General features: G+C 37.7%; 1 protein-coding gene across 1 annotated transcript in view; it reads right to left on the reverse strand.

The window, feature by feature from the left end:
* Positions 1 to 22,924, reverse strand: part of dcc (DCC netrin 1 receptor) — a 196,618-nt gene that overhangs the window by 38,566 nt on the left and 135,128 nt on the right. The window contains exons 23-26 of the mRNA XM_044334582.1: positions 16,274 to 16,436; positions 15,372 to 15,595; positions 14,761 to 14,877; positions 5,541 to 5,690 (exon numbers count right to left, since the gene is read on the reverse strand). Of these exons, the coding sequence (XP_044190517.1) occupies positions 5,541 to 5,690; positions 14,761 to 14,877; positions 15,372 to 15,595; positions 16,274 to 16,436 (654 nt within the window). The remainder of the gene's footprint in view (positions 1 to 5,540; positions 5,691 to 14,760; positions 14,878 to 15,371; positions 15,596 to 16,273; positions 16,437 to 22,924) is intronic.

Genomic DNA, 22,924 nt, shown 5'->3' on the forward strand with positions numbered 1-22,924 from the left:
TTAATATGGAGGTAACACCTGTATAGTTAACAGTGACACTGTGGTGAAGTTCAAGTCTGACAAAGCACACTGATGTTGAGGAGTGTTAAATTTTAACTACACAAAGAGACAATTATAACTTTATTACAGTGTAAAAATACCAGCACTTCAAAAAGAGCTCAATTAACACTCAGTGGTGTGGAACCATATTCACACATTAAGTGTTCAAATTAACCCTGACAGTGCTGTTTGCTAATTTTGCTGCGCACTGTCGTTATTGTGATCCAGGAGCATAGCCAGTCTGGCCTTACTGTGATCTATACCTTCTCGTCCACCTTCCCACTGCCACCCTTCTCCTCTCCATCACATATCATTTATAACAACAGACCTCATCTTCATCCCTGCAGTGATGAGAGGCTGCAAATAACACTGTTAAATAACTTCTCTATTACTTTTTCTCTCTGAGTGGTTGTAAAAGAGGAGAGATGTATTTTCTAAGAGCAAGCATCTGCTGGTGAGTCACAGCAGCTGAACAGAAGTCATTTTTATATCTAGAAGCACAGAAACACAACTGTTAATGTATTTTAATGTATGTGTGGAGAGATTAAAAAAAACACTCGTTAGAGATGTTGAAGTAGAGAAGTTATTTAAATAAGGTGAATAGTGGCATGGTATGACTTTTTCACTAGGTGGGGCTACAGCCCTAGGTAACTCTGTGTATTTAGCCCATAGACTGTGAAAAATATGGACATAGTCACCGTGACATCACCCATTGGTTTGTGAATTGCCGTTTTGAAGCCTTGAGTGTAGCGATTTGACCGTCGCCATCTTGGACTTGGCTGTCCCCATGTTTGATTTTTGGAGCCAGAAGTGACCATATTTGGACGAGAGGGTAGAGCTAGCTGCTAGTCTGGTTAGCACAGTGCATTTACAATCTATGGTTAACAGTGATGATGCTAATGCTAATGCAAATTTTCGCTAGCGAAAAACAGGCCTAAAACCCTTAAAACAAAAAAACGGAGAAATTGATCATCCGACTCACTGATGGGTCTTTTATTACAACCAAATGATGAACAAGACTGTTTTAAGGCGACCACAATGTTACAATTAACTTAAGTGAACTGAAAACACACTGTGAAATAGAAGCAGCTACGCCCATACGCAGTGGTTACCTTACGTAAGCAATGTTGTCGCTATGGTAGCGACTTGTCAATCACAACATAGCCACTCCCTAAAGCATACGCTGCTTTATTGTCAAATTTAAATTAAATGGGACCATAATTTACAAAATGAACATTATGCTGTATTGAAGAAGACTTGAATCTAGCGACAAAAAATAAAGCAAGACAAACATACACAAAATCAAACAACAAAGACAAACCTAAGAGGAACAATATCAGAAAAAGCTGTACATTGTGGTTTCAGGGTGCTGTGACCTATGTTGATATTAATGAAACTGGCATTTACCTCAAGGACTGGTCATGCCAACAAATTCAACAGGGCTACATGATGTCCGTCTGTTTCACGCTATCCCACTGACTGACAGTTGGTGGTGTTAAACACCATAACGTATTGTCTTGTAATATAACCTAATGTAACAACATTGTATGATTGTTTACAAGAAAACTTTGCAGAGCACCTTAATTTATTTTTTGACCACTTGAGGCAGTGGAACAAAAATATCTGTCTCTTTAGCTGCTAAATGTTCCACTATGTTCATCGGCTAACTTTGTCTGTCTGCTGTTTGGAGCTGAGTAGGTAGCATACAGTGGGTTTATGAGAGCTTTTTCACTGAAAACAGCTGCCTGCTGCTACTGGACACCAGGCTGAAGAGGGCGGTGAGACTAAACCAAACAGTAAATGAGTCGTAAAACCAAAACTATGAGCTAAAAGAGGCTAAAATGCTCCATAGAGTTGAGTGGAACTGCAGGGTCGAGTGATAATTCTGTGCTGGTTGTCACTATGGGCAACAACTTTTATGTTGCACATTGTCTTTTTCCCATTGTTAATATGAAAGTGTTTATTATTTCTGCTTTCTTATTTTTCTTAGTTTCTTATTTTCCTCCACTCTAACAGTATTATGAATACAGTATATTGTGAATGATTGTATCCCAGCTCTTCATTGAAGCTACTGAGATTAACACAGAGTGAAATATTAAAACCCTGCACTCCTCGTTTTATATTGCTGCAACATTTCATCAAATTGAAATGCTCTGCATATCTTGTGCATCATTTAAAAACTTAAGCCTGACATGTTTGGAAACTTTGGGATCTCAACTAGAATTTAAAATTAAGTTATTTGGGTTTCAACAAAGTTTGGACTACAAACATGAGATTAACCCAGAGAGTCAAAAATAGCACTGGCAAACACTGTTTTATTCATGTCTTTTTTTTCTACATTTTGATTGGCTGATCTTACCTTGAGCTACCCTCAACAACAGATCTTGTGTGAACAGTATGTGCAGCTTAAACCAAAATAAATGTATTCTATCTGGCAAAATCTGGATCAGCTGTTGCTATGGAGAAGACTCCACCCAGAGTCACTTTTATTTACAAAGTACTTTACAATTCATTCATCCATTCGCATATTGGCCTGATCATCAGGAGCAATTAAGGTTCAGTGTCTTGCTCAAGGACACTTTGAAATGTGGACAGAAGGAGCCGGGGATCAAACCACCGATGCTGCCATTAGTGGACAACACACTCTGCTGAGCCCAAGCCGCCCCAAGGCTGTATGATATTCAGCACGCTTTATTGCCAAATTTGATTAAAAATTTATCCAAAACTGTAAGATATATTGATTCAAATTTCAGAATTTATTCAACAAGTTCGTCTAACTTCACCCCTCTTAAAAACCAATTTAACAAATTTAAACATTTATCAAGTCACTTGATTTGTGATCACATGATAAATCATATACTTTATGTTCAGGGCAGGAATAGCCAATCAAACAAAAGGATTTACCCTAAATACGCTATATGTTCATGATTCTAAATAATTATGAAATTACAAACATACAGTGCAGTGTGTCATTTTTAAATTACTTTTTCCTCCCTTATCTCCCTACATTCAACATAATATATTTATAATATATAAACAGGGATTAATACATTGGGATTAAACACCAGGAAACTGAAAGTGAAGCAAAGAAGCAGGAAAGAACCTCTGCTATTGGTAGGCAATATACGTCAGAGAATTCATATAATAAAGAGAATTTAGTACCGCATTGGCAAGTGCAGACAATAAAGATGCAAGGGAAGTTATTGCAAACAAAACTGGTGGAAGCTTTATTGTTGTTGTTTACTGCCCTGATTCATGCCAAAAACAAGTTTTGCAACATCAAATGTTTATCTGGAATGAAAAACAGTGTGCTAAAACTGTACAATCCCACAATAACATGTCTCAATGTCACAGAAGGTGCGTGCTCGACTCTGCTGCAGTCATCTATAGGATGACATCCCCATAAGCTTATTGTTAGTGTGTGTTTTGCCAGCAGTGATCAGCCCTCCCAGTGTGCCGGCTAATTCAATGACTCTGAAGCGTCTCCTCGTCTCTCTGCTGTTGTTAAATCACTGATACAAGCCGACCAGGAATTAGCCAATTACTGAATTACTGCTCCCCACCACGTCGTTTAGCATTTCACTCTGCAGCAAAATAGGCTTAAATACGACAGGGAGGGTGAGGAGGGAACAGTGGAGAGAGAGCAGGGAAGATTAAGATGCTGCAGTGTAAGTAAGCCCTGCTGTATTTATGAAAGGTTAAGGTTAAATTATTATTACATGTATGTATTATTTCCATTATTAACGGTTGCATTTACAATAGCTTACTAGTTATGATATGATAGTGATACAATAATAACAACCCTAATCATATTAATACAAGTATACCATAAGCTACTGGGTGTGTTCCTGCTGCTGTTGCATTCAAACTGAGCGCTGTTAGCTATGTATGTTGACCGTTTGCTAACCACAACCCCCTTAGTTACTGTTGCTACGTCTGTCAAGCTTTCCGTACCTGCACAGCACGTATGCAGTTCATGACAACATGGCATCAAAATTATAGTGATTTTTGTGTGTAATTGTGATGACCATTCATCACTATCTTCTGTCATTTTGTTGTCAAACAATGGTTACAATGGTGGTTATCATCTAAACACTGGATCCAGTTTCGTTGATTGCTACATTTGCTTTGTTTAGGATCTTTCCATCGTGTGCTTTGATTTCTAATCATTGTTTTCTCCGAGTCCTCTCCTGGTTGAGGATGGGGCTCTCATGAACGCCTTGTGCTCCACCAGGTGCTCACAATCTGGACAGTACCATGAGGGATTGAGATAGGGAGGAAGAACAGGGTTATTTTTTTTTATTGTATTTTGTATTCTGTCCAGGAAGATTAATTGTAGCCTGAATGTGGTGTTATACATGTTTTATATGTCAAGCTAATGCCACAAACTTGTGTCACTGTGGCTCAGGTGGTGGAGCACAGGGTTTGTAGTTTGATCCCCACCTCCTGCTGTGCATATGTTAAAGTGTCCTTGAGCAAGACACTGAATCCTTAATTGCTCTCAATGAGCAGGCTGATGCCACCATCAGTGTGTGAGTGTGAGAAACGCTTTGTTCGTTTCAGAAGATCAGTATGTAAGTGCAGTCCACTTACCATTTACCTTTCTTTGGCAGCTTTAATTATGTGTTTTATCTCACCCTTGCTAATAGCTGGTTTTGACAAGAGAGTATTTAAGGCTGGTGTTACATTCATTACACTCTTGTCTGCGAGCTGAGAGACTGACTCTTTGTCAGTACTCACATGTGGCTTTGTGTTAAGTGCATAGCAATGATAAAAAAACAGAGCTCAGAACCAAGTTTTTGGTCATTTCATTAAACACAGATTGCACCAATATGCACCATGTAACTTTAACACAGGGCTCCTCTAAAGCACAGGCAGACAAGACAGGAAATAATGCAGAACCTGTTATAAGTCCCTTTGCATTTCATTTGATGATCAGTGTCTCATATTCCAACAAATCTGCAATTTATCAAATTACCAGAAACAGCGACACACACTCACACACTGAATATGGAGTCTGTATAAACAATTGGTAGCTTAACCCAGCTGCTCATTTAACAAATATCTAGTGCTGTTGCTGCCACTTTAAATTATTAAAGTAATCACATTGTATTATATTATTTAAATATGATACATATATTAATATGTTTTTCTTTCTATTGCTAAACATATTTTACACCAAAACAATATAAACTTGACATGTTATTATTATTATTATCATCATCATTATTATTATATTATTGACATTAATTGATTTGTCTTTTCAAATTTATAAGCTAATCTTTTTATTCTAATCTAATAAATGTATTTTAGTTTTTGGTTGAATTAATCAGCACCTGCTGTGTATATGAAAAGGAAAGTAGTTTAGGACATTCATGAAGCTTGATTTGGTTGTACTGGTGTGGTTGTAGAAGTGTGTTTGACTTCACCTTTGCGAAACCTGTTTTACAGTAGTATCAGTGGTATTCTTGGAAGTATTAGTGGTAGTAGTATTGCAGTACCTGGTGTGTATCCTCTGTCCACTGTCAGGCTGGGGAAGGGCATTGGTCTCAGACTGAACTTGTTGTGAGTGAAGCCGCAGGAAGGTGACGGTAAGATACCAGGATACTGAGAGGAGTCCAGAGCTGGCACCGGGATGGCACTGACCACCGCTGATTAAGAGAGGAAACAACAGTCAGTGAACCAGGCAGTGATGGCACTGTCAACACAGTAACAGATGGAAAATAATAAATAGTAAACCAATAAATCAAAGCAGATTGACACCGATGAGACAGCGAAAAGTAATTTTATATCAAAATATCAATATATTGTATATTGTGATTATGTAAAAAATTAATAATTACTAATTCAGTGAAATAAATACTTGACCAAAAAAGGCACATGATACTAAAATCATAAAAAAATTCTTTATTATGGATTTTCTACATTTCCAACAATGGTCTGGTCTTAAAAACAGTCCAAATCTAAACTGAATGCTACATTTCTATATCATCTCACAGTCTCCAGTAAATGCTCATATCACCCAACCCTAAGAGTCACACACGAACACACACACTCACCCACACACACTGACACACATGCAGTCATACCAGAGGTGCATCCAGTATTGTGTTTTACATTGTTACTATGTTTGTCAAGTGTTAATGGAGAAAAAAAAATACATTTTGTTTTACAGCCTATTTTTGCATCAACTATAGAAATATTTCCCATCCCATATTGAAATAAAGTCTTGGAAGCCTGCTGTAGTGAAATGATGATTATGTCAACTGAATGAAATTGAAACTAAAAAAGAAACATTAATGAATGAATGTTTCAAGTAACAGTGTTTATTTCCAATACTTTACTTTCACATTCAGAGGTGGCCCTTTCTGACCAAATATATGAGTCAACTGCCTCTAAACTGCAGGACCCCTAGTGGTCTGAGCTGTTATTGCAGGGGGCCCATGAAATATTTTTGAAGTAAATATGTTTGAGATTATAAAATGAGAATATGAGATTTTTTTTCATTAAAATTAGACATTGACTAATATAATTCTTATTTAATTTATAAAGATTACAAAAGGTGAGTGTGTGTCTCACATTCATTCCGTGTGTTTACATGTGATTAAGTAACCTGGTTACTCAGAGAAACCAGGTTATGCAGGTAATCTGGGAATGTGTGCACAGTTGTAACCTGGTTACTATAAATCTGCATATACAAGAAACAGATCAATATTCAGATCTCTCTTGTACCCCTAACCTTTGGTTTGGAAGTGTGGCTGATTTTAACTGTATAACTGAAAGAAAATGTTGAAATGGAGCAGATGAACAGCGCAGAGAGTGAGAGATGGAAGTGTCTGAGTTTAATAAATAGTCAAATGTTCAGCAGTGAAAACTGACTTATTTAGACTTCTACTGGCTATTTTGTTAGTTTAAGTTTTCAGTTGCACTTTAGGAAGAATTATTTTAACCATGATGACACATCACTCTGTATAATGATCTTTCCTTTCATCCAGAAACACCACTGTGCTTTCCCTGTCTGAAGTAAATAAACTAATGTGATTGCAATATTCAGGGACAAAGGAACATGTCATCCAATGCAACGGTGTGGTTCATTGACATGTTTTTAATAGTTTTTGGACAACAAAAGAGGTCTATGGAAGAGAAGAATAAGACCTATCAGGCTTTGGATACAAACACAATACTTTAATGTAGATCAGTTTATTGTTGGTTTGGCTCTGCACATGAGATTTGTTGACAATAAAAAAAATATAGAAAATTGCCAGCTGAATCCAGAAATCAGCTTACTTACCTTAGGAGAATTCTGACTGTAACCTGATTATTTAAGTGCATGTAAACACAATGATTGACAGCTCATCAATAATTAGTGTTTGCAGAAAAAAAGTACTCTTTCTCTCCACAACTGGCTGGCCTGTTTAATTTATTTTCTAGATCTCTTCCACAGGTTGTACAAGTACTTTAACTGAACAGATGTAGTTAGAAATGAGCAGCTGAGGATATCATTATCCCCTGAAGTCTGAGAGCGACATTATTCAGTGGTCACGCACCTCAGCTGTACCGGGTAAATGATGAAATGACATGACTTTGGTTTAATATCTACAAGAAAGCATGTACTTGTTTCCTTATTGTGTTACAACCCTGTTTGAAGTCATATTCTTTACACCACATGTCAAAAAAGCTTTTTCCATTCCATAAATTCTAAATGACAGAAAAAAGAGGCAGGTAGAGTTTTTATCTGCCTCCTGCTTCCTCTTGTTTTGAAACAGGAGGTCTGATTCTAGTAAACCCTGATCAATACCAGTATTGATAGGAAAGTATTGAAAATTTGGACGCAGCCAGGCTGTGATCAGCAGCTTTAGGAGATGTGTGTGTGTGTGTGTGTGTGTTTATTGTATTTGTGCTGTGATCATTTAAAGAGAAGCAGGGTTTGATTACAGCAGCAAGATGACCAGAGATGAGCAAGTTTAATCAATACTGTTACTGATTGAGAATATTGATGACTTTGGTGCAGTGAGGCAGCTACAGGTTAATGGAGGTTTGTGCATACATGTGTGTGTGTGAGAGAGAGAAAAAGGGGCCAAAGACAAGAGGAAGACAAGACAGACATACACATTTGAAAAAATTTTGGTTTTCCAGAGAAACAAAGATAAATTTGACAGGGATAGAAATGGAGAAAGAGAAAATGACAAAATAAATATTCAACTGAAAACTAAGAAATAGAATGAATAAAGAGAAAAAGGGAATAAAAGAAGAAGTAGAAAGGTTTAGAATCAGATGGAATGACAAAAACAGACTCCAGAAAGATAAAGAGGATTAAAAAACAAATGGAGACTGAAGGTGAAGACAGAAAGAAAAGGCAGAGACACTGAGATAAGAGAAAGAAGAAACGATAAAAGCTTAAGGCAGGAGATTGATTTGAAAAAAACAAACCAAAACAAAATTAAAAAAAAAAAAACAACAACCTGAAACTGAGACAGAAAAGAGAGGAAGCCCAGACAGGAGACACAAATAGATTAAAAAAAAAGAAAGTAGATATGTCATCTTCAGAGCAGATACGTGGCTGGCAGAGTGAAAAAAGTGAAGAAGCCTCAAGCTGAAATAGAGAGAAAGAGACAGAAACAAAGATAGAAACAGCCAGACCCTGCAGGAATTTTAGAATGAACACATACTCAACTAATCCCATGTTACATGCAAGAGGTTACAATCCTGATATATTTTCACAATAAGACACCGACCACAAAATGTAAGAAGAATCAACCACTAAAACAGACAGAAAAATGTTCTTATCCTGACCATTTCACAAAAGTCTCTTCTTCAGGGTAATTTGGGGGTATAGTTATTTGCACAACAAACATGAAGTCAGTTATTGATCATTTTAAATTTGTTCATTAACTTTCCTTAATGACAATTAAGTCATTTATGTTAGGATACTTTAAACTGGATTCCCTTAAACCGGTATTTCTGAATTCAGTTCTAGATTACTAATTGCATAATTGTATAGCAGAAATGCTAATTAGGTTAATTTAATTTGAATCACTGAGAATTTTTGAAGCAATTAAAAGTGGAAGAAAACTGTGATCAATAAAAAGGAGCATGTCGTCCGCATATAGTGACATTTTATGGCATATACCACTTATTGTTACCTCCCTTACTACATGACAATTCTGTTTTTTGTTTTTTTTGTTTTGTTTTTCTTGCACAAGGGGCTCAAATGATAAAGACTGATGTTGACACTGGACATCATTGATGGGTGCCACATGCCATAACAATTGCTTATGGCATGTGGCACCCAATAACCTCTACTACAAAATCTGGGTGCTTGATGGGATGTCACTGTAAGCATTTCATAAAATAATGACATGACCAATAAAAACCCATAAAAACCAAACCAATAAGGATGTCTAAATTACTATAATTATCTAGTGTCTCCTGGCCAAAATGTGAAAAGCTGACAATCAAAATTTGACTAAAATGAATATACATTTTCATCAAAACACAAAAAATCAAAATCAGGTAAGAACATTAACAAGTCTACGGAGAACCATCATTGAAGAGCTATTGTTTGTATTTACTAGTTTGTCCTATAGTTTGATCATTTTCTGACCAAACTGTTGCTTCAGCTACAATCCCTCAATGTTTCTCCATCTTTCTGTTAAGTCTGCTCATGATGGATAAACATATCACAAATGTAAACAGGAACCAGTTTATTTGGCTCTTGTGTAAACATTTTTGGAGGAGTAGACTGGATATTGATCACAGTCAGGCAGAAAGAACCCCAAATGTCACATTAACTGAAGCCAGTGTCAGTGGCACGCTACAGCTGGTGAATGAGAAGATGATTTTGATTGGATATGTAGTGATTGTAGTACGTGTAAGAGAAGGGAATGGTAGCTTCAGCTTCACTGATTGGACTGAACATGGAGGAACTTGATTGGTATAAAACATTATATGGGCAGTAATCAAAGCAACAGTAACCTATAAAATAAATACAATAATAATTAATGTATTAAACTAAAGAAATTAGTTAAATAAAGGAAAAGAAAAGGGAGTATTATATAACAAACATGCTGCCAGTTTACATTATCTTATGGCATTTTTACATTTTAGCTTTTTTAAAGACTTAAAGAAACGCTTTATATCATTTTCAGAGGCTGAAAACTTTCAAGTAACCTTTAAAATCTATATTTCTGTAAATAAATATACTATCACTATTAATATCAAAATTAGTCACTATTTTTTTGGTGAGCAACCATTTGTGTTATCTATCACACAAGTGTCAAACAGGTGTTTGTGAGTTATTATTAATACAAAATGTACTATCATCAAAATCCAAATTAAGCATAATTCCAAAAAGAGTTAAAAAAATATTTCTTTAATTTTTGGAAGTACGGGGAATTGAAGATATATGGTTCTCTCATAAAAATTCTTCTGTTGAAAGGAAGTGGAAACATCATTATGATCATACTGTATTCCATTTAGTTTTTTAAAACAAATAATGTTAATTAAAAACATACTACCAGTTTTATAAAAATGGATTTTGTACTGTCCCTTTTATGTTATTCATCAGTGCGAATGGAATGACTTTAATCAATTATAATTCAATTATAAAAATTATTATAAAAAAAAAATCAATATAAAGGAGAAGAAACATTGACAAAAAGGTAGTGATGAAATGTAAAACACATACGAAGAGAAACAGCTAAATCAGATGAGAGTAGAGGACGGGTCTGTGTTGGTAGGAAGCCTGAAGGGCTTTCCTGTCTCAGGGTGACCCACATATCATACACACACTTATGTAAAAACACAGGACTGCATGTCACTTTACCAAAAAAAAAAAAAAAAAAAAATCAGTCACCCGCTGACTCACACTCTCCAGAAATAACCACACGTTGCTGTAAGCAGATTGTTGACTTTCACAGCAGCAGCTTTAGTTTGTTACAACTGCAGTAAACAACAACAGCAACACAACAGAGCAAGAATGAAAACGAGAGAAAGGAGGACACAAATCCTTACAGACACACAGACAGACTGGCAGCAGGGTAATTACACTAAACTTCCAGCTCACACACACACAAACACACACTCCGCAGAGAGAGGAGGCACTAATTAGACGATCTGCTCCTAAACTGACTAAAAACTAGTTCGTGGATGCGATGCTGTGTCACTGCAGATGTTCCACATCAGTCTGTTGGTGAAATAAAGCAAGTTTATGCAGACAGGTGGATCTCTTTACAGGCAGCTACAACTGCCATGACTACACCCACAGTGTGATTTAAGTGTCAGGAGGTGTTGTGGTCTGAAGGTGCTAACATAAGTGCGGTGATACTACTGCATAAGTGAGAAAAGTTGTATAAAGCCTTTTGTTTCTCCAGAGGGAGCTGCTTGAAATCACGTGATGTCTCTTGAGTGAGCGTCAGCTGGGACTGAAGACTGTAAGTTTGAAAAGGAAAAAAAATCTAAGAGTGTGGAGATGGAAAAAATTGAGGTTTGCAGACCTCTGTAGCTCCTCATCTCTGCTGGAGGCTAACAGCTCCAGGCTACATTAGCAGCTACTACCATGAACAGAAGGTGACAAACTTTTCATTTCCGTCTGATTTATATGTGACTCATATGTGACTGAAGCTCATCAGAGTCACTGCTGGCACGCACACACACACAGACACACAGACACACAGACACACACACACAAATACACACACACCCACGCATTTATGAACCCATTCACACACTGTAGATGGACACTTAATGAGGGTTTAGAGCAACACTTCATCTCTCTCTCTTTCTTCTCTCTTCCATCCCCCCGTTCTGCCCTCCATCCGTTTCTCTTTCTCATCCTTTCTCTCATCTTCTCCCACTCCCCTCTGTCCTCTGAGTCAGTCTGCAAGAACATAGAAGCTAATTATCTGTGTGTTGGTGTGTAATTTCAGTGCGTATGAGTGTCATTGTGTGTGTGTATGTGTGTTTTTTTTCTTCCATCAACTTAACTTATGTCTTTGCATGAAAGACTTTTTACATCTCCAGCTCACAGAGAGAGAGAGACAGAGAGGAAGAGAGAGATGAACTCGTCTGACCATCCTTGTCACCCTAGGACACCCCACTGCAGCACAGGCCGCTCTCAAGCACCGACAGGACGAGCCGTGACTCAGGTTGTCGACAGAGCCGCACCACTTACACAGCATAATGTCAATTATATTCAGTGATGTCGGGTTTGTTCCTGCGTCCAGGAGTCAGTATTTACTGAGGATATGTGGACCTCTTCAGAGCACATAACAGTCATTACAATGTAGCAAATGTGAATGTTTGTGATAAATTCACATTAGAAAGGCACATGTGAAACTACTGATAATAAAATGCTAGTGGGTTGCAGCCTACTAGGCAATCTCAAACAAGGACAGACAATTTCTATAAATGAAACAGTCTTACAACACATCACAATATGATTTAAATAATTAAACCTGGTTAAACAATGTCAAACCTGAGAGTTGCTATTCTCAATACTCACAAGGCTATCTTCAAAAACTAATAATTGCAACAACGTACAACAACAATTAGGATGAATGAAATGGCCTCACAACTAATCTAAAAACCTATTATTGGGAATCAAAAGAAAGTTTCAGAGTGACAGAGACACAGAGCATCCCCGTAACCGTAGTAACTCACTCTCCTGCTTGTATGTACATGGTGTGAGAGGAGAGGGAGAGGGAGAGGAGCCGCTGACTGAGATTACTCTGAGCAGCATGCATTGGAATACATTACACTATAATAGATAGACAGTGTGTATATTTCTGGCTTTCCTCCTGATCTTCTGAATAACTGTCCTCTTTTTGCGCCGCGATGCTATGAGTTATGAATTTGTTTTTCACTGCGTGATAAAATGGACGTGTGGCATGAGAGCATGTGAAAAGTCAATTGTGTGAGTCTCATGGTCAGTGTGTGAGAGACTTGGCAGGCCTGTTCCTGCTCCTTTTTTTCTGCCTCTTTCCCAGTCAATGATCAAAGAGGATGTGGAGGAAATTGTAAATGAAAGTTTTGACAGCATTTTGGATGCAAATTCAGTTGGCTTATTTCCGCCCAGTTACCCCAGTTACTTTCAAATCAAGCGCACCTGCACTAAACTGGCGTAACCTGCTGATATTACCTGCAAGACTTGAGTTTTAATACTGTTGTTCATCGATTGTGACGTGGACACATCAGAGAAATAAAAAGCTTGCATCCTGATATTAGGTTACTTATAAATTCCAAACACACTGCAGAGCGTCCCTCCCGCTGGCTGCTGACAGCGCTGTCAGCCAGAGAGTCGATCACACTGGGTGGACGGTAGAGGAGGAGACGGGAGAGATGCTGGGACGCGTCTGTTTAAACAAGAGTTTAGCTGACTTCACTGTATTTAACAGCGGAGCTGAGAGCTCAGAGCAGGAAACACAGTCGCTCTGTCGTGCTGCTGTCTTCCACGTCCATCATCTAGCAGCAATTCATTTTGAAAGAGCAACAGCCAGTGGGGAAACTCCAACAATCGGCTGGCTGACCAATGGTGAAACTTCATCACTCACTCAGTCACTCAGTCATGGACAACTGTGGTTTTGTTGTGGATTTTTTAACATTTGTTGATTAATCTAAATACCTTCAGTTTATTGACCTTGTTATCTCGAGTTCTTCAAAGCAGCAACTTATAGCACATTTCAAATTCAACTAGCTTAAATATTTTACAGCTAGGCTTTATATTTATTGGTTAATAAGCTATCTAGCTCATCTATGCAAAGATATGTTGCCAAAGTAAATAGCTTTTTTCTCATAATAGTATTATACAATTTGCATAATACATAATAGAATATACATGATGAAACCGATAATAAGCAATCACTGACAAAGTATATACAGTGTATATAATTTTAAATCTTTGCCGTGTGAAATTATCCTTGTCATCTTTATCCAGTCACATCATTTTACACTGACTGTGAGCTGTGGACATCTCTCCATTTAAAACTAGAATATCCTTGAATGTCCCTTCCAGCTGCACTTCTTGTTAACTTTGTGTGTCCTTTCTTTCTCTAATGTTACCCAGTGTTAAGAATATAGTAACAATATGAACATCCTCTGTCATTTTAAATTCATAAGTAACCCCATGATGTATGAATGAAGCTTTTTTTCCCCTGTAACTTTACATTGAGTGGGGGGACATTAGTGAATGTGCATTATCAGTTGTAAGAACAATCTAAGTCTGATTTATTGCTGCAGAAAGTGTTGGTTGCTACAGACCCATTTCATCATTGTTGCAAAGCTGTTTTTTTTTTCTTTTCTAAAAAATGCAGCTTTTGTGTTTCCCACACAAAGTCTGTCAAAAGACAAACAGCGTCTTTTAATATACTCATAGTGATCAATGAACGTCTCCTTCTACAGAATGTAGATGCACATCTCCTAACAGGTCAGGACTCCTCAGAGAGAAGTCAGTTCTTATGTTAAGAAGGTTTATCAAATGTTTTTACTCCTTGTTCTAAATACAGGATGAAAAATACGTCACTCTTAGAATTTTTGGTGAGTTAGACTGATATCCTACTCTAAGACATTTGATAAATATGGTCCCTGAAAGGATTACAGCATCAATAATTGATGACAAACAAAACTCCAAAATATGAGAAACAGTGAGTAACAAGTTAACACACACACACACACACACACACACACACACACACACACACACACACACAGAGTTGTGCTACATACGTGTGTTGCTTGGTTGTGAGTCCATAGGAATCATCATCTTGCCTCGTGTTCCCCTCCTGGCAGCCAGGGAGCGCTCCAGAGTGGAGATACTGCTGGACGCCTCGTCGCCGTCTGCTCCTGGAACGTCAGAACATTCGAATGTTCAAACACATTTTATGATGACATTTATTCAGGCTGTCACTGCCACTGTGAAGAATGTAAGTTAGGTCTGTATTTATACTTAATAATCTTAATTTGTTTTAATTCATGACATATCAGGCTTGATTTTAATTGAATTTAATGAAGACTAAATATTTAAGCATGCAAATGTAAAACACTGAAACTTCAAATGACATTTTTAATTTCAGTGTTCTACACATTTTTTCACATTTTGATGTTGCCAGGCAACATAGAGATGAAACTGGATATGAAATCTGCATCTAATGAAAGACACAAAGTAAAAAACAAACAAACAAACAAACAAACAAACAAATCAATCAATCATAAAGCAGAAAAACTAATCTTTGGTTTTATTAACAGTTATGAAAATTAAACTAAGTTAGTAAAGATAAGCATTGAAATGACAGAAAGATATGTGGATGAAGAATGATGAATCAGCATCCATCCTGTACCTGAGTGGCTACTCTTGCTGCCCATCTGGCTCTCTGATTGGCTGTGGGCGACCTGGGGGAGGTCCTGGCAGGACTGGATGGGTGAGTCGTGTCCAGACGGGGCAACACTGGGAGCTTTCTCCATGTTCTTCATCTCCATCTCCTCGTGATGGATCCAGAGGTCAGGAGGTCGCAGGTCCTTCTGACTGCCCTTCCTCTTACTGGCACTGTGGCTCGCTCTCTTCCTGCAGAGAGGACGAGAAACACACAGGTGCGGGAGTCAGCGGACGGGTAGGGAGGACGGTAAAGACAAAGATAGGGGACAACACGCCGAACCATGGGTAGACTGCTTTTAGAGTCATGTTGCTAGGCGACCATTCAGATCCCTGGAGAGCATGAATACTGTTGCTCATCTGTACATGAACAGAAATGTACATCCATCATAAAAACATGCTCATTTATCCTGCAATTTACACAGAAAGCAGGTTCAGGTGGATAGAGAGATAAGGAGGACAAGCACAGGGAGTTCTACAGCTGAAACCTCATGAAGTGGTTTTTATAATAATACTGACTGAAATATCATGAGCTTGATTAAAAAATAACACAAAGTAACACTTGACAAACTCGATTATAAACTTGATAAAGATTAGAAAATAACATAATGATGTAACCCTGATGAACATTATTAAAAAGAAAGAAGATGAAAGTGTGAAAAAAGGACTTAAAGGACGGGTCCACCCCAGTTTCGGGTAAAGTAACAGCAGATACTTTTTGATTGGATGTAAAACCTTGCGTCAGTCTGTAGGAACACTCGTTTGATACTCTAATCTATATGAAAAAGCACTAAGACAGATCATTAACCATCTGTCTCGTTACCCTGACAGCTGTTTACCGCCATCACACAGATGAATGAAGCATCTTACTTCCTCTGCTGGGCGGAGGAGCGCCGGGTGCAGATGAGCGCCACGATGACGACCACGACCACGGTGACGGCTCCCACAGAAACCACAATGATGACCAGGAGGTTACTGTTCTTTTGAGGAGTGGCACTGCCATGAGGGGGGCGCATCTGACCAATGGGAGACTCTGAAATACAAACAAAAGTGGAAGAAAATATAAATATAAAACACAAATAAATAAAGTGGATATTATTCAATCTGTGTTGAAAAAGCTGGTTTTGTATGGAAGTCTCTGCCTGTCAATATTACTGTAAAATGAACTCATTTAACTAATGTTAATTTTCATTAACATTTTCCATTTTTGTGTGTATGATATACAACAAAATTCAGTTAAAGTTTTTTAAAAACATTTTTATTCCAGTTTTCAATTTTGAAATGTGCTGCCAAAATTTAAATAACACCCCACTGATAAATAATTGCCGTTGCAGTCGTAAACAAAACACAACCATAATGATGATGAAGTTGAATGTGAAACAGACTCCATTCTAATTTCTAAATTGGCAGACAGTGTGCAAAGTAAACTTGAAAATGAAAATGCAAACTAGACTTTCAAAATTTGAAATAGAATTTGGTCTTTGTTTCGTAGCTTTTATCTATAGTTTTTGCCTTTTGCACATTCATTTTTAGAATTGTCCATTTCATAATGATTGACTTAAATTGGAATTGACTTAAAATGAAGCTAAGATCAGGACATCATTCAAATTCATATTCAAAACCCAGTTTGAGTTTATATTTTAGTTAAGGTTGAACTGAAAAGTTCATTTTGCATTCAGTTTCACTACCACAACAGTGTTATGCTTATGAACACACTGAAAATAATTGAAATTTTCATTTTTATCTTGGCTGCCACTATGCATTTGCAACAGACCTGAACCTGAACTGCTTTATTTTGTTTAATTTTGGCATACATTATGGCACACAAATTGAACATTTAATTTTCAATATCAATTAATTATTTCATTTTAATATTGGCAGCAACAGATTCCGTAGAAGCGGTCATTTTTCTTCATGGAGAAGTGACTTTTTAGTTATGATGTCATTTGAAGATATTTTGATACAGTAAATATCTGGATAACTGCAGTCCCTTTGAGAACAAGATGTTTTTACACCTGAGATTTTTTACAACCAGTGTGCCAAACACTGTCTTAAAATTTGAGCTAATATTTTTCTGTTCACATATAATGTAATATTTATTTGCATTTTGAAACGTTAACAGGTGAGGAGCTGCAACTGAAATACAAATAAAACCCAACTATGCTTGGACACAGTTAGTCCTCACAGTTAGGTAGTGTCATCACACAATGTTAAAACAAAAGATTATTATAAACTAAATACATTCTAAACTAAAACGTGCTGTTAATACATAACTACAAGATAAAAACCTGCAGAATGAAACCCAAAGTGGTTTCTGTGGACTGAAAGCACAAAGCTGCTCCTGCTGCTGTACCAATCAATACACAGTGTGTGTGTGTGTGTGTGTGTGTATGACAGGTGTAAAGGCAGAGAGGGGAATTGATGACACGCTCTGTCATTCATTAACTCGACCTTGGAGCAGAGAGAGAGAGAAAATAGGAAACAGACAAGGAGCATGAAGTCTGGATGGAGAGGAGAGGCAAGTGTGTTAAAAAGAGAGAGAGAGAGAGAGAGAGATAGGAGTGGTGGGGAAAAGAGGGAGAAAGAGGAAAACAGAGGAATGAAGAGGAAGAAGGATGAGAGGGGGTGAGAGCAAGAGAAAGGGCAGAACAGTGAGTGGAAGAGAGGAGAGGGGAAGGAGATGGAGGAAAGAAAGATTAAGAAAAATGTGTGAGACAGAGAGAGAGAGAGAGGCACACTACCTCTTTCACCTTCTCTCTCTCTCTCTCTCTCTCTCTCTCTCCCTCTCTCTCTGTCCATTCAGTCGTCTCTCTCAATGAAAACCACAATCCATCACAGCTTACAGCTGCAGCACAGGGATCACAATATCCCTTTCTTTTCTCTTCTTTTTTTTTTTTTTTTTTGAAGAAGGATTTCATCATCTTTCTCCCTCAAAGCGTTTTCCCTTTTCTCATTTTATTTCAAACTAAAGTCTGACCCTTTGCTGATGTTTTTTTTACTGGATTTAAGGTACTAGAGTAAAGGTCACAGAGGTCATTCGAATCTAAAGGGCTCGACGTCTGGGGAGCAGGAATGTGATCAGGATATTTGATGAGAGTCTGAACACAAGAAGTGAGCAGATGAGTTGGATGGATGGAAAGACTTATTAATCATCATTACTCTCCTCAGGCCCAGAATAAAGGAAGACTATATTAACTTCAGTTATGACATTCTATTATTATTATCACATCACCACATAAAAATGTTTTACGCCTTGTAATATTGTGAATTTCTTGTATTGGACACATCTTTAGGTTATAGTGCATTTTCCTTTTTTTAATGATTATTTGGGACAAAGGATTTTTCTTATCTGAATTTAGAGTCTGAGGATGGAGGGTGCCATTTGCTGTGCAGACTGCAAAGGGCAAAGTTATGATTTGTGATTCTGGACTATGCAAATAAAATTGATTTGACATTTTGGCTATCACCCCAAAAAAAAAAAAAAAAAAAAAAGCATGAAGGTTCATTGTTGGAAATTTAAGTTTCACAATTGTCAAACTTCTATTTCCAAGGCCAATAATCTACCTCCCTGCTTCCTTTTAAACCAACATGGACAAAGAGTTGAATATGGATGAAATAAAACTGCTACTGAGCTTCCATGTCCACATATGAAATTGATTTATTTATTTATTGAATGGGACAGTGTGCAGTTTGAAACATTAAAGATGCACTGCACCAGCGTTAGCTTGAGGCTAATTTGCATCAGTAGTCCCAGACAAAAAACAAACAACAGCACAATAACAAACAGTAAAAAGCAAAAAAAACAACAAAAAAACCAAAAAAAAAACACAGAGCACACCGTACAAAATACAAAGCTACACACAGCACATCACATACACCCACAATGTCAATTAGAAATAATGTAAACTCAGTGGTCACACAGCTGATTGGTCTTAACTACATGTTTCAGTCTGGTCTTGAATGCATTGATAGAACTACAGTTCTTCATATCATCAGGTAGGGTATTCCACTGAGTTATAGCTTTCACTGAGAAAGCTGACTGCCCAAATGCAGTGTGATGAAATGGTCTGGTACAATCTTTTATAGATATTCTGGAGGATCTAATAGAACTTACTGAGTGAGTGTACACAAAGTCACATAGTTGAGGGGCCAAACCATTTAACATTTTTATAAACTAGACACAAATTTGAGAATAATCTAAAGTTATCAAAGCTCAGTAAATTGTATTTCTCCAGTACCCTACAGTGATGGAAATGCATTGGCGTTTTGTCCAGAGTTTTTAGAGTTTGTTTGTATAAGGACTAAAGAGGTTTTATGGCTGTTTCTCCAGCCTGCCCCCAACATGTGATGCAATAAGACAAATGGGAAAGAATCACAGCATGCATAAATATCTTGGCTGCATCCAAAGAGAGACATATCCATCTCCATGACAATTGAGCATCCCTTATCAGGACCATGTGTGATATGGTTGAAAGGTCTTAGAAAAGCTAGTAAATGGACCCTGAGTTGGGATTGTATGTACCTGTGAATGTTGAATGCTTCAGTTTCAGGGTCCTGGTATCACACATGCTGGCTCATTGTCACACTTTCATGGCTTACGGGGGACACTTGAATAGAATGGAGCCATTGGTAATGTTATTAGTAACACCTGTACTTTCCCTACTATGACCAGGGCCATAGCTGTCACTGAGGACACTGGGATAATATCCTTTTTGTCTGGGAATTTTGTGGGTTTAAGCAACCTGGGAAGAGTTGTATTCTACAATTAAAAGTGACAGACGGTGGGTATTTCACAGCCTTTTTCCTTGTTTTTACACGCAATATGTTTAAATGTGACTATTTGAATGACACAACACTAATGACAATGCTTCTGATAAATGAATAAGGATTCAGTATTTATACAACAGATGTCTTTCTCTTGGCAGTGTGGAGAAAGAGACAAAGCTGCGACTGTAATTTGAGTTAGAGTTTAGCTTTTGAGTTTGTAAGAAGTAGTTGATGTTCATATTGTCCTTGAAAGAACTGTTGCATTTACATAAAACTTGCAGAAAATATCACTGAACAGCTGACTGACTAATTAAAAAAGAAGGAAACAAAACAGAACAACTGCATTTCTAAAAACCTGGCTACGACTGCTGAGCAAGACACCTATACACAGTATCACAACAAGGGTACGACATGTGCATTCACAGTATGATATAGTGTGTCCTCCAAATTACACGACCACATACGTCGGTGTGGGTTAAGTTACTACCTAAAGTTAGGTGACCTTCGTTGTCATGGCTATAATAATAACCGCAGGGTTAAGTTTAATGATCGTAGTTATGTTAACAACCCCCCCAACTATTACACAACTACTACACCCTGAGGACATTTGTCAACACATATATATGTCATCTATACTGCACCACTGCTCCGGGCTGCTAGTTGACATCTGTCACTCAAATATAACTATATGATGTTTTTGGGCAACTGACATTATGACCTCTTGTGTCATTTTTCTTGTGAAGACAGTCTCGTATTGTACATCGCTACATTTTGGCACTTAAGCTTAATAGAAAGATTTAAAAAGATCGTCAATAAAAATCCTATATTTGTGGAGGTTCACACTTGCGAAAAGGAGTCAAATACAGCATCGTTTCATACAATAAATCAGAATTTAGGGACCATAAAGCACAAAAAAGGCGACATTTAAGGTGACGACAATAAGTGACAGGAGTAGCAGGTGACAGACGGGAAGTTAAAGCTGACCCGCAAATGTTACTGACAATAACAGGAGCATTAACAACCTCTGCTGAGATGCCCTCGAGCAAAACACTGAACCTCCAGCAGCTCAGAGAGACTTTGAGGAATAAATCAGAAGCTCTCAGCAGCTCACTCAGATTAAAGCCACAACAACAACAACAACAAATCAACACAAAGGGTGACAACAAGTGCAAAAATCCTCACAAAGCCCAGAAATCCAGCTGGGGAAAAAAAGCTGAGCAGCTACAAAGAACCTCAACACAAACAACGCTCCAAAGCAGGGGGGTTCCCCACTAATTTTATTCTATATATTTATTCTTGTAGACGGGGATATGAGTTCAAGGCTTTAATGTGAATCACACACAGCTGCCTGTCAGACGGAACCATGGACATATTTTGATCATGTCATGTTGTATTTGTAATCTTCTCCAACCAGCCCTCCCCAAGAGGCCTTCCCTAACGATTAAAATCCCTTAAACGAACCCTGAAGAAAAAGGTCTGTTACTGGTAAACAGTGGCTGGTGGTGGCACTTTCTGTCTGGGTTATATTGATGTGAGTAAGGCAGTCCAGTGAGTTTATAATTGGTGAAATGCTTAAAAGTTAGGTAATTTATTTTTTTGTTGTAGCCAGCACATTTAGAGGTCCTGGTTCCTTTTTCAAAATGTATTTATTTATTCTTTTAATGGTCATTAACTGTGGATAATACACACTGTATCCTACATAGACCTCAATTTTTGCAACATATCCTACAAGTGACAGCCTTATTTTTAGCCTTGCTAACAGAATGACTTTGGGCTGGTTAAAAACAACAAAAAACTTCGGTACATGAACTGCCATGAACTTTGAACATGAACATTGATGGTGTGCAGAACCTGAACCCTGATGTTTACTGACTTTTCTTGTAGTGCCACCAGCAGGTCAAAGTTTTCACTTATCCTGTAAAATATTTCAACATCTATTAGATGAATTGGCACAAATGTTTGTATGGGTATTCCTGCTGCCCAGATCATATACCCATCACTTTGTTGATCCCCTGACTTTGCTCTATTGCTACCATAGCACATATCAACATTTGTGGTTTTGGGTGAAATATTTCAACTATCTTCTATCTATCTATCTATCTATCTATCTCTCTATCTCTCTATCTCACACTGACTGATGCCACATGATTCACATAGTATAAAAATAGCTAACCCTAACCCTAATAAACAGTGGCATTTATTTTGGTACAAACAGAAAGCTTTTCTTCTCAGGTCAGACATCATACAAATATAAAAATATCTCTTGAATCTTTTAAGCTACTTATGTGAAGTTTCAGGGGAATATGAGGTTTCAAGATCTTAATGTCTTCCATTAAAACTCTTTTATTATGGAGTTTCATTTGCTTAAAGCTGAGATATTTTTAACTTTAATTGCTTGGCGCTTGGAGTGGTAAGGAGCTCTCAGCCTTGACAACAAACAACATCACCTCCTCTGAGAGAAATGAGGAGAAAATGAAGAAGATGTCCATCAGCAGCCAGGCCATACTGTCACACAAACACCTCCAACTTGCTCAGATCAGATCACCTGAGTGCAGACACTGTCAGGCCTACAGAGCTGTGACCTGATGGAAAGAGTCAGAGGTGAATCTTTCTCTCCCGGTCGTTTTTCAAGTGAGAGGAAGCTCTGCGACATAAAGGACGACACTGCATTAAAGATGAAATACGGTCGAGCTGATGAATGAGGCTTCACCCTCGCTGACCCACCATAAAGCCAGAGGAGGGCGGAGGTCAGAG

The sequence above is a fragment of the Thunnus albacares genome, chromosome 18 (assembly GCF_914725855.1).
Source record: "Thunnus albacares chromosome 18, fThuAlb1.1, whole genome shotgun sequence".
Lineage (NCBI taxonomy): Eukaryota > Metazoa > Chordata > Actinopteri > Scombriformes > Scombridae > Thunnus > Thunnus albacares.